This window comes from Podarcis raffonei, chromosome 3, assembly GCF_027172205.1.
Source record: "Podarcis raffonei isolate rPodRaf1 chromosome 3, rPodRaf1.pri, whole genome shotgun sequence".
In the NCBI taxonomy this organism is placed as follows: Eukaryota; Metazoa; Chordata; class Lepidosauria; order Squamata; family Lacertidae; genus Podarcis; species Podarcis raffonei.
Window position 1 is genome coordinate 67221098 of NC_070604.1, and position 12404 is coordinate 67233501.

Below are 12404 nucleotides of genomic sequence, written 5' to 3' on the forward strand. Positions count from 1 at the left end.
GTGGCAGGCAGCTTCCCTGAACACAAGAAATGTTTTTTTCTTTCTGGAGACACCCAAGTGTGATCAGCTGGAGTGCTTGTTTAAAATATATTCTGGATACCAGCGTTCTAAACAATTTGTTGATTTTATCTATCAACATTGTTAAACAATTAGAATTGTTTGTTGAGATGTGAGAGCAAAGCATTTTGTTCATTGTTTTCCCCTTGACCTTTTTGTTGTTTCTTTTGGTCAGGGATTATTATTTTTAATCTGTTTCCCCAAACACACCAAGTGGATTTAAATCAACCAGTGGTTGAACTCAGGATAACTCAGCAGGCTGGAGGGGAATGAGGAATGTTTAACAGAATAAGGCAAATAGGATCATGCTAAGGTGTTGTCAAAGAGCTGAGCTATGATGTTGCACAAGCAAATGTTGGTTGTCTAAGGGGTGAAAAGGATGTGTCTGATTCAGTCCTATAGATCTGAGTTAGGCTGTCTGAAATCTCCTCTTCTCTTCTTGTATGCCTTTCTAAGTCAGTAAAAAGCCTTAGTAAGAACTTTTCATTCCAGAGAAATCTTGTTTTTGTCCTAGTGGTGACAACAAATGTTCCTTTTTGAAAAAATAAATAAAAACATAGCCACACAGTTTGGAGTCTTGTGGGAAGCATAAAAAAACTTGGGGGCAGATCTAGCCAGTACTATTTTTCCAGGAAAAACATATGCTGGAACTCACCATGAACAGATCCTTTGTTCTCTCATACAGTAATGGCAATGTTGCCCACCTGAGAGGTGCCGGAACTGAGTTCTGGCGAGTTCTGGCTGAAAAAAGCTCTGGATCTAGGTCACGTGCTAGCCCCAGTTTATGGAAGCTATTGAGAACTAGCTGCATTTTTGTGTGTGGCGGGCAAACTTTCAATTAGGACAAAGCTCAAACTCTTCAGACACTTACTTTACATGCAGCTTTATTCCACAGTATTGCTTCTTTGGCCTAAAATTTTTACCTTTACCACAGAAGCTCAGATTCCTATTTATTTTATTTTACCAGATTTATTTATTTTTCATGAAATAATGCAAACTATTCCATTCATCCTACCAGTCTCCCTAGAATTGATGCGCTACTTTACACTTTTAAGTGCTAAGACAGAATATCTTTATTCCTGGGCCCACCCAGTGAGTCCTTAACTTTCCTGTCTTATCAGGCATAGCACCCCATATATCAGGGTGCCCAAACTTTTTTTCAAAGAGGGCCAGATTTGATGAAGTGAGCATATGTGAGGCCAACCAAAGTTGTTGAGCTTTTTTTTAGGATTTTACCCCAGGACATATACTGCCACGGGGGTCAGATTAGGCCCCCAAAACAGTCTTTATATAAATGTGCCTGCTGTTTCTTCACTCCAGATAATAATAGTGAAGGGATTTTTTTACTGACTCAAGCAAAAATTTGGAAGGGCTACTGAAATGCTACTTGCATATATTGATCCTTAACATTTGTGTGCAAATCCCATTTCCCCCCATGTCGTACTCGGGTACCAATACAGAAGCTATCACTGGTACATTCATACCTCATGTTGTGTTCAGATTACGTCTTTTCAAGTTTTGTCCCGCGGCAACCCAGAAGTACTGGAACGGTTACTTCCGGGTTTTGCTGCTCGCGCATGCGCAGAAGCGCTAAATCGCGCCGCGAATGTGCATAGACACTGCGCTTCTGGATGCGGACATCCCTCTGGGACAGATTACTTCCGCAACTCGAGGTTCCACTGTATCTTGTAATGTCTACAACACAGTACCTATAATGCTTATGAGCCATTAAGAAAATATTTAGGCTAATGTTTCTTCAAAGGGAAATGTGAATCATTTATAATAAAACTCAGTTTTAACCATTCTTCTACAACCTTTTTTCTTTTGTCCGCCTCAGAGCCCCCCGCCCCATTTCATGTTGTGTATAACAAAAATGTTTTCATTTAGAATACATCATACAAACTCTGGCAGTTACATGCAAGAGTAATGGAGCAGAAAATTTCCCATGTCCTGCTATAATGGCTGAAAAGGACAGCTTGGCGGATTGCAAATGGAAACTTAAAAATACATTCCTTGCTAAACAGAAATATTGGAAAATCAGTGATCTGATTAATTTCCCCCAAATGCCTATATGTTCAATTTTGGTAGCCACAGTATAATGCCTTGTTTTTGGTGCATCTGTTTTTATTACTGAGACATGCCTAAGAACTAGTTCTGTGACACTGAACACCTGTAGAAAACCTATGGCTCATCTGCAGGGATTTCTGTGGTAGTCTTCATCCTTAGCGCAAACTAGGCTGTGAGCAGAGAAAGGATAGCCCGTGTCACACTCACACTAAATTATGCTTTTTAATAAGTATTTGTTTGAGACCTCGGTCTATCTTCAGATATGGTTTTGCCACTCAGTTGTGCTAGAATTTGCAGAGACTCCTGTCACATGAGCTGAATTTAATTGACAAATCAAAACAGCACCATGTATTCGTCTGTTGTTACGATGGATTGGATACCGTTTCCAGTTCCTAGGGATCTAGGATTTCTCTAACTCTAGCCTATTTATTTCCATAGGCTGGTTCCTTGTGAAGCATCTCACAGCACCAGTTTCACTATCAGCATGCAATGGGAGCAAAGAACACCCAACAGTGTTGTGTTTGTAGACAGGTAGTGGATGCATGTCCACTCCGCCGGCAGCCTTTTGCACTTCCAGTGCTGCATCTGTGCATCTGAAACCTCTGTTGATGGTGCAATGTGTCCTGAATGACAGGGGAAAAGGCTCAATGTCCAGAACATATTCGCACAGGCACAGCTGTTTGAGTGACCTCTGTTCTATAGACATAGCATTCCTCTGCCCATCAAACCAAGATGCTGCTGCTGGAATAAGATCTCAGTGGAGATGTCAGCTTCATTCTAGAAGAAAAAAATTCACCACTGACACAACACATAACAAATGTGCTGAGTATTTTCTCAGTCCGGTGTCACTTCAGGCTTTCTGAGTGATGACTGTCGCCTAACTGCAGGTGATGGCTTCTCAGCATCCCCAGGCTTACACATGGTGGTGGCAGCGGCAGAGGGGATCTAAATGACCAACAAATTGGCATTAAATTGCAAGTAAAACTTCCTAGTATCTTTGGAAGCCTGACAAAAGTGAAAGTGTATCCCCTTGAATTCGTTTAGCTGGTAGGTATTGAAAAGGAAAAGGCAGGCTTCCTCAACCTTGGCCCTCCAGATGTTTTAGACTACAGTTCCCATCATCCCTGACCACTGGTCCTGCTAGCTAGGGATCATGGGAGTTGTAGGCCAAAAACATCTGGAGGGCCAAGGCTGAGGAAGCCTGGGAAAGGAATATGCTAAAGAGAGTTGGGGTGAGGGCTGTGTTCTCACCCCAATTATCTTTGACATGTTCTTCTTCCTGTTGCTCTCCTATGCCTTCAGCTTGACTAAAGACTGTGTGTACATCCATTCAAGGTGTGACAAGGGCCTGTTCAATCTAGCACATTTCTGCACCAAGAGAAAAGTGTGTTGGGTCCTTATCCGAAAGATGTTTGCAGATGTCGCAGCCTTGACAGCACACTCTGAGGAAGCTCTGCAGGGACTCATCAACCATTTTGCTCAAGCCTGCAAAGAAACCGGCCTTACCATCAGCCTGATGAAGACCAACATCCTGGGTCAGGACATTGCCAGCACTCCACACATCAGCATTGGTGATCACACATTTGAAGTCGTAGACAATTTTGTCTACCTGGATTCCACTATAACCAGCAACCTCTCAGTCAGCACTAAGCTGGACTAGTGTATTAACAAGACAGCTATGAAGAAGGCTTGCCTCTCCAAAAGGGTATGGGAGAATGTGATGTTCATGTCAATACCAAGATGATAGTCTACCAGGCTTGCATGTTGAGCACGCTGCTTTATGGAAGTGAGTCATGGGCAACTTGTATCTGCTTCAACATCTTCCACATGTGCTGCACCAGGAAGATTTTGGGTATCATATGGCAGGACAGAATTTCAGACAAGGATGTGCTGTCTATTTCAGCTTGGTCATGTCCACAGAATGGAAGATGGAAGGTGGCTTCAGGCACTAGGCCTATTGGCAAACCAACACTGCGTTACAAAGATGTCTGGGCAACATTAACTCCACCATGTGGGAATCCCTTGCAGACAACCGCAGGGCCTGGAGACAGCAATGACTAGAGGAGGAATGACCACTGGGAGGAGTGCAGGGAGAAGAAACGCCATGGCGCACCTGTAGCAGGACAGCAGGTCACCTTCATCTGTCCCAGCTGCTACAAAACATGTTTCTCCTGTATTGGTCTCTACAGCCACAGCAGGTGCTGTAACTCTTCAACGGTATGACTTCACCCCCAAAGAGACACTCTTCCATTGTCCCCTGAGACAGACAGAGCCAAAAGGAGCTTTATAGTCTTGTGATAGTTTGAGATTATCTTTCTTTGATCTCAGAGTACTAGCACCAATGTGATTTTGGGCTTTGGAATCTGTGCTTTTGACCAGCAGCCCCTGTGGGATAGGAAAGCACCTAGTTTGAGGGCAGTAGGCAAATATATATAGGAATAAGTATATTCATTTACTTATATGTCCACAAGCATTTCACAAGTTTATTTCACAATAAGCCTATCTACTGTGAGCTGTTCTATTTCAATCACATTTCAAACAGTCTACAGTTCTATGAAGCTATAAATATTCTTTAAACTGAGATTTTCCTAGATTAATATCCCTAGGTTGCACACACACGAATTGCTTCAAGGACTGCATTTTTCTGTATTAGATATAAATGGAGAACTCTTGATAGCATGTATGCGAGGTTAAGCACTGCTGAGGGCAAGATTGCTGTGTTTGGCTGCCTTCAAATCTCCATTTCACCATGAATCTTGCAAGCTAGCCTTGGGTAACTCACTGACCGTGCTCAGCTGTCATGCTAAAGTAAACCATAGCCTCAATTTGGCTTGTTTCAAACAAATCAAAGTTCAGCTGACAGGAGAAGCTGTGGTTTTCAGAACTAGAACCCAAAGCTTCTGAGTCCTCCTCATGGCCACTCTAGGGAAGATGGATTGTTTGTGCCAGAAGCTCTCCTAGGTTTATTCATGTCATGCTTAAACTATTGCTTAGCCACAGGCATAGCTAACTTGGTGCCCTCCAGTTGTTGTTGAACTAAAACTCCCTCACCATTGGCCTTGTGAATTGTGATTTAACAACATCTGGAAGACAACATGTTGGCTACCACTAGCTTGATATTGGGTTTGTTGCTGGTTTTCTTTTTCTTTTTTTGTATTTTTGTTTTAGATCTTATGACTTATGTGGAAATTGTTTAATTTGGTCATGTTCCTTTTTGATGTTTTATTTCTTGTTTATGACTACTTTTGTTATGTTTGTAGTTACATATTTTTTTTCATGTTGTAAGCCACCTTGAGCATGACATTAATCATGGAAAGGCAGCATACAAATAAAAATATGTCTGTTTGTATTATATGACTTGCAAACATTATCCCTTTATCTTGCCAAACCTGACTGTCATTGCTTTGGGTGAAATCTTAAGTCCCACCTAGTCCCTATTCAGTTCAGTAGGACTTACTTCTGAGTAGACGTAGTTAGGATTGTGCTGTAAATTCATATGTTTGAGGCTGTAATTTTAAACGTACTTAATAAATGTGAGTGATCAGAGTTGTACCTGAACCTATGATGCAAATTGAAATCTTGAAGTGTGAGAAATAACCCCTTATTAAATATATTTACATGCTTCTTGTTAAGGCTTGCTAAAGTCAATCTGCTTGCTAGCTCACATGCTTTGTTGTCATACAATCCGTATACTGCATGATGCTCTCCAAAGTAACTCGAAACTTTGTTGATTCCTGCAGCAGAAGGAAAGGATATTGCTCAATAAAATAAGTAAACAGACATTACATGCAGTTCGACTTATTTTACTTTTTTTTACAGCAGCCAGAATATTGTCTGCTTGTTTCTTCAGCTAATCAAATAAATGTTTAAACGTTTACATCTCTTTTAGCAGTGGAGATTCAAGGCTTCTTTTAGCTGTAATTTTTGCAATGAAGGAAATTAGGAAGTCCACGTTTTTTGCACTCTTGAGACGGAAAGTTTACTTCAAAGCTTTGCCAAATTTGTAAAATATTTGAGAGGTCTGATTATCTACACTTCAGATAGACAGCTCTCAGAAGCTTTGGGCAGAAGCTAGTCCTTTGTTTATACATTAATTTTATATCATCATGTGAAGTTTTATGTTTGTTCACAAAATACATGCCTGGTGCTTACCTGCAGATCCGAAGCACCCTGGTTCAAAATATAAACAAAACTGGCCGTAATTAGAATCTGAGTCCTCCAGAATGTCTTTGAATATTTGCCAAAGAAATGCTAGTTGTGTGAAATTCTAACTGAAGATACTTCTTATGCTCCCTCAAAAGTTCCAAGGAACAGGGTGGCTTTTTAGATGCAGAGACGAGAGAGATTGCTCACAGCATAAACAAGAGTAAAGAGAGACAGAGTAGAATCTGGATTTTGTTAGCACAGGATGCAGCTGGTACTTTTCCCTAGGATAATTTGAGGTGGGGGGAGGCCTCTCTCCACCTTCCTTTGACAATGGAATCTACTGTGCAGTGTAAATCTTACTCGTTTATAGTCAGCTTGGGTAACCAAAGTATCCCTTAAAAGAGATGAAAGGAAAACATGAATTTACAAAGATCATATCTAGGGTAAAGCACTTACAGCACAAACCTTTTCTTTTAAATACCAAATAAACATGGCAAAGCCAAATATTTGCTTCTCACAAGCCAGAGAACAAATTTACTTCTTATATATAGCAGCTTCTGCTGTCTCTTTGCGTGCAGTTTGTGGGTGAGGTGGCGGAGAAAATGTTCCCTCTCTCTTCATTTCTATGGCAGAACTTGGCCTGAATGAACCATTTTCTCCTTAGGTACGCTGTCGCTTCCTTCCGTTTCGGGCTTCTTGTCATGGGGAGAACCTTGCAGTGATCCGGTTGCCATTCCAGCTGGAAAGCTCATTTGGCTTTTGGTTTGGTCAAAGTAATGAAGGAAAAGGAGGCTGCGTGCATTTGTTTTATATGGAAAATAGCTCTGGAGAGAAGGGGACAGGGAGAGAACGAAGAAGCTCTAGCATTATTTTTCCTAGTGCTTTTACTTTTGTGTTATACTTCTGGTCTTCGCTAAGTTTTTACACATGCCTCGTTTCAACCCAGAAAAATAGACAGTGAAAGTTCCTTAGATGGTTTCATAGGCTGCTTTGCTTTCTTGCTTCAAAATAATTGAAATCAAGCTAACCAATATGCAAAATTGAGTGCAGTTTTATACACAGTGGAATGGTGTAGCAGCCTTATTAAACTACTTGCTACTACATGCGGTCTGAGGAATTTTGACACTTGCGATTTTCCAGATATCTAAGATGTGTTATGTCAAGGCATTTACAATTACACTCTGGCCCAGTGAAGTTTCTGATACCTTCCCCATGGTTCAGCGAAGGAGAGCCCCCCCCCCCCGGCCATTGGTTCATATGCTGCTGCTGCTGCTTCCTCCCTTCTCATTCATGATTCCTTCTTCTCCTTTTTTAGAGCTTGCCACCATGCAGTATTACGTCTATAGCAATGTAAATGCTTAGCTGAAGCCTGCTTCTGACCATGGTTGCAAACGCTAGTCAGAATCTAAGCGAGGCTAGCTTTACCATCAGTGCTGACACAATGCTATATCATCTGAAAACATAATGCTAGCTCTGAAAAGGGAACGGAAAGAGTCATTTACCCATAAGAGCAGAGGAAAGAGCAGGAAGGAAAACTCAACCCCACAGGGCACTCCTGCACTCCTAATTATAGCTGGGAAATCGGAAATGACCCATCTGCATCATGTCTTGACCATATTGTAACTTGACCATATTGTAATTCCTTTTCAGTAGATGCACAATTGTCTTACTTGTGTGTCTTAATGAGACAGGGAAAAGACATTATTAAACTAATTCCCACTCTCTGCTTAGACCTAAGGCAAGATACAAAAATCTGAGCTGAGGACAGGATTGGTGTAATGGTTGCTGGTGTCACAAAGTCCCGTCCCCCCCACGCACACTATCAACTGGCCCCAGATAGACATTTGATAATATTGTTACAGGAATTGGCTGCAGCTGCCTGGGAACTGAAAGGAAGTGGGAAAAGAAGCAAAGTTAATTAAGTGTTGAGGTTGTAGAAGAGGACAGAGGGAAAGGAATTATAATGGAAGTGCAGAAGCTGTTCAGATCTGGGTATGTAATTTATGGTGGTTACTAGTCTTGTGTTGCTTATCTGGGCCTTCACATTGTAGAAGGAAGAGGAAGGTTGGCAGGAGAAAGACAGAAGGAACCAATTATGTGTCTTTTGGTAAATATATCTTCCAATAAGGCTTGAATAGGACCGTGTCATAGTGAGAGTTAAAGCAGGTTGTCATACCAAGGAGATTAATATGGTCAAACTACCACATCACTTCTTCATCTTTCATTGCAATTTACAGTGCTGTGTACAGAACACTGAGCCATCTAGTGACCACATAATATATTGCAAGGAAACAAAAGATAATGGAAACACTGAAAAGAAAAAGAGTTTGGCAGTACTAATGAAATGATGATATGTGGTGGTTAGTGATATTTCAACTAAGATTACATGTTTGCCTTTTATGGTGTTTTTTTTAAAAAATAATCTGAGTTCATGTATTTGTACTGGACTAGTGATTTCCAGTCAGTTCCTGAACACATCTAGATTGAGACAACTTGCTTATCTCCTAACTTCCCCATTCTAGTTGCATTCACCGTTTCTTTATTTTGTCCCTTTTCTATGTGCTTCTGCTTTGCTTGTTAGTACTGCTACGCTTGTATGTTACCCTAACCGGGCATCTCTTCTGTTTTAGGAGAAACCCGATGCCAGCTCCACATCCCTACAGCTGCGATCCCAGATTGAAGTAAGCACAATGGCTGCAATGATCTATTTTTGTTTCTGCCTTCAATTTGGTATTCTGCATCAGTCAGATAATAAAGCCTGCCATTGTTCAGCCTCAACTCAAAGCAATGAATCTTCTCTTACAGGAATCCCTTGGCTTCAGCAGTGTGGTATCAACACCAGAAACAGAAAGAAAGTAAGTTTTGCTCTTTCCTTGTTCATTAAATTTTACACGAACTACCAATTCACATGAAAGTACTTTCTTTATATAATCCCACAAAATAAGTTACTAAAACAAAATTAGTACCAAACTTTTCTTTCTTTCTGCTAGTGTCCTTTTTACTTTCCCTACCTTTCTCAATTGATATTATATTCTGCCACTTCATTGTTGTTGTTTTAAGTATGTTAAAATAACAATACTTGACAGGATTAAGATATGTTCCTTTTACGCTGTCCGAATAAGAAGGGAGGGAAAAACAGAGAGCAAAGCAAATGCCTGCTTAGGCATTTTCATTCATGCTTTAGAGTTTATATATATGTCTCAGCCTCCGAGTTTCATACCTTAAATGTCAGAAGTTGTTGTGTCGGTAGACAGATGAGTTTCCCCTGTAACCTTAGGAAGTGTCCTTAAGGCAGCTGCACGGTGGAATATTGTCTGAAGAGGGCAAGTCATTTTAAAATTACCAGAGGTTATGGGCATTTGATGCCATGTAGAAAACTTGAGTGGCCAAAAGAGACATGATTTAGGCCTGCACTCATCAAATGTGACAGTTTGATTGATTGGTGCTAGCCTCATTCCCCTAGATGAGCAGTATTGCCTCGTCAATCCAGGCAGTTACACGCTTGTAAAATCTGCTTGCAAAAGAATCTTCTTTTACTCTTCTAGCTATAGCCATTGAACTCGTCTTGTCTTTTCCTTATACAAAGTAAATGAAAATGCTTGTGTAGTTTTCTGCTAAGGCCCTTCTACACATGAATAATGTGCTTTTGATACTATGCTTGATATAAGTTGTAGTAGAATAATAATCTAGATATTGATGGAAATCACGTGGATCCCAAAGAAAACTGGGTATGGGATGGTGTGATTTCTAATCTGAAGTCCTCCTTGGGCCCATTTCTGGGCCAGGGAATACGTGTGTGTGTGTGTGTGTGTGTGTGTGTGTGTGAGAGAGAGAGAGAGAGAGAGAGAGAGAGAGAGAGAGAGAGAGAGACTGACTTGCTGGTGGTTGAACAGTGTGATGAGTCCATTTTGAAACCTTTTTTTTTGCAGAAGTAGTGTTCCCATTTTAAGTATCACAATGATACCCTTCTTTCCTTTTAGCAACTCACCCTTTAGAGGAATTTGAATTTTAGTCCACAGGTTTAAAAAAGTTGATTGTGGAAGCAAAAATCAGATCACAGCTTATCTGTCCTGCTTTGCCTCGGTTGCCCCTTTGAGGTGATTGCCTAAGTAATTACTAGAACTTTTATCTCATTTTGTAAGAATCAAATCTCCCCTAAAAGATCACTCTACTGAAATAGTTTTAAGGAGAAAGTTATTTTAAAAACCTGTAACTGTAAAAATCTGTAAACTTCAGCTATACACTCTTCGAATTGAGCAGGAAAAGGGTGTTGGGTCATAAAGGTCCACAGACTGCAGTGGGGATGAGAGGCAGATATTGGTTTAAGTTATGGAAAATGTGTGAGTTCCAATCTATGCTGAATCAGTGAATCATTTCATGCCATGTAAACTCAGGTATACACTAGAGCAAGTCTTTCCTTTCTTGTGAGAAATCTTAGCACCAAAATTTAGAAATCTTTTGGTTTCTCCTGACAGAGGAGAAATTGTCTAGAAGCTACTGAGTCACAAGGCAAGCCAGTGCTCATGAGCGACTCCATATGATGTTGTCAGCATTTATATTACATTCCAAATGTCATCCCTAACATTCTTGTTTTGGATGCAGTGGTTCACAAAAGATGTGAGGCTGCCTTTGAAATTTCGAATACTATGGCATGATGATGCAGATGAGGTACCCCTGCCCTTCCCTAAGGGATTATATCATTTATTTAAAAACTATAATATAGTATTAGTGAATAGCTAATTTGCTAGGATATACCATGAAGGCCTCATTGGATCTAAGGGCGATAGTTTAATGTGTTTAACCTGGAACAGTCTTAATCACCTAGAAAAATGTAATTGGGGGTCTCATTTTGAAATGTGGATGAAAGGTACTGAACCTCCCCGTTCCTGCTTGTAGCCCTGCTTCCAAGCACTTTTTGCCCAGGCATTGTCACACAAAATACTGAGGATAAAAGTGCTTGGGGAAAGAAGTTTTCATTGGAAGGTTTTGCACTATTGTTTCTCTTACCAGTATTATGCCCTTCTGCTGTTAACAATCTAACACACACACCTTTTCTATGCAGAGGGCTGGATTACATGACCCTTGGGGTCCTCTCCAACTCTCCAGTTTTATGATTTAAGATAGATTCTGTGTTAAAGTACACAGAAAAACAACCATTGTCTAGTTTGCTTGTACGTCCCGCTGTAGTTTAGTGTAACTTTCCAATGGGCCCAAGAAATTTGGGGACACATTTCTTTGACTTGAATGTGCACACTAGCCGTAACTAGTGACCATAACTAGAAGCAGCAGCAGTTATAATACACCAGGTGTTTGGCTATGCAGCTGCCATAATGCAGCAGGGTTTGGCCATGCAACTGCCAGCTTCTAAAGCAAGGCAGTCTTATATAGTTGAAGGAAGCCAGCAATTTATCCCATTCTGATGTGTGGGATTTTGTTTAGAAATAAATACCCTTTTCTTGTCACGGTAATGAGTGATGTGAAATTTCCAGCATGATGTTTTAGCAGAAGTGCAACCGCCAGGAGCCATCTGCATGATGTAAGATTCTTGCCAGCAAAAATTTTTTTTTAAAAAAAAGTTCTTTTATATGTTTAAAAGCATGTCACTGCTGCAGAATATTTTATAGCTGCTCCACTAGATTTGTCAAGGCTGAAGTAAAACTATTGAGAAGAATGCAACTCATTTTCACACTTTTAAAGGTCTGAATCTTTCATAGTAAATTCTTTAAAGGGAGTTTCCTCAAAAGCATAGCTAATCCTGGATCACCACTGCAATTTTTAGAATGTCTATAGATTCAAGGGTTCAGTATGTGCACAGTAGCTTTAAAGTAGCTTACTGTACTGGGAAATCAGCAATGAATGGTATTTAGAGACCCAGGTGTGTATTGCCAAGTTCATTTTGCAAACTTTAAAGATTTCAGCTGCCTTTTAAAGACTGGTTGGAATGTTGGTTCTTTGAACCTGCTTTGTGTTTGTGAGCATACATGTTTGTATGTAGTTATGTTGCCAAAGGGGGGGGGGAGCTCTGGACAGTTTTGTGTATTGTGATTTAAAAACAGGTTCTCATGCTCTTAGTTTGGAGGTAGCATTTCTCCATGCCAGCCTTCAAGTAAATAGAAGATTCTCCCCAGTTCAGG

At 40.5% G+C, this 12404-nt stretch overlaps 1 protein-coding gene across 5 annotated transcripts in view; it reads left to right on the forward strand.

Annotated features, from left to right (window-relative positions):
* SASH1 (SAM and SH3 domain containing 1) overlaps positions 1–12404 on the forward strand; it is a 530274-nt gene that overhangs the window by 442846 nt on the left and 75024 nt on the right. For 4 of the 5 annotated variants that reach the window (XM_053382126.1, XM_053382128.1, XM_053382129.1 and 1 more), the window contains 2 exons: positions 8901–8951; positions 9076–9125. In XM_053382126.1, coding sequence (XP_053238101.1) covers positions 8901–8951; positions 9076–9125 — 101 coding nt within the window. Of the gene's footprint in view, positions 1–8220; positions 8263–8900; positions 8952–9075; positions 9126–12404 lie in introns of those variants that run through there. The other variant, XM_053382130.1, reaches the window with a different exon arrangement.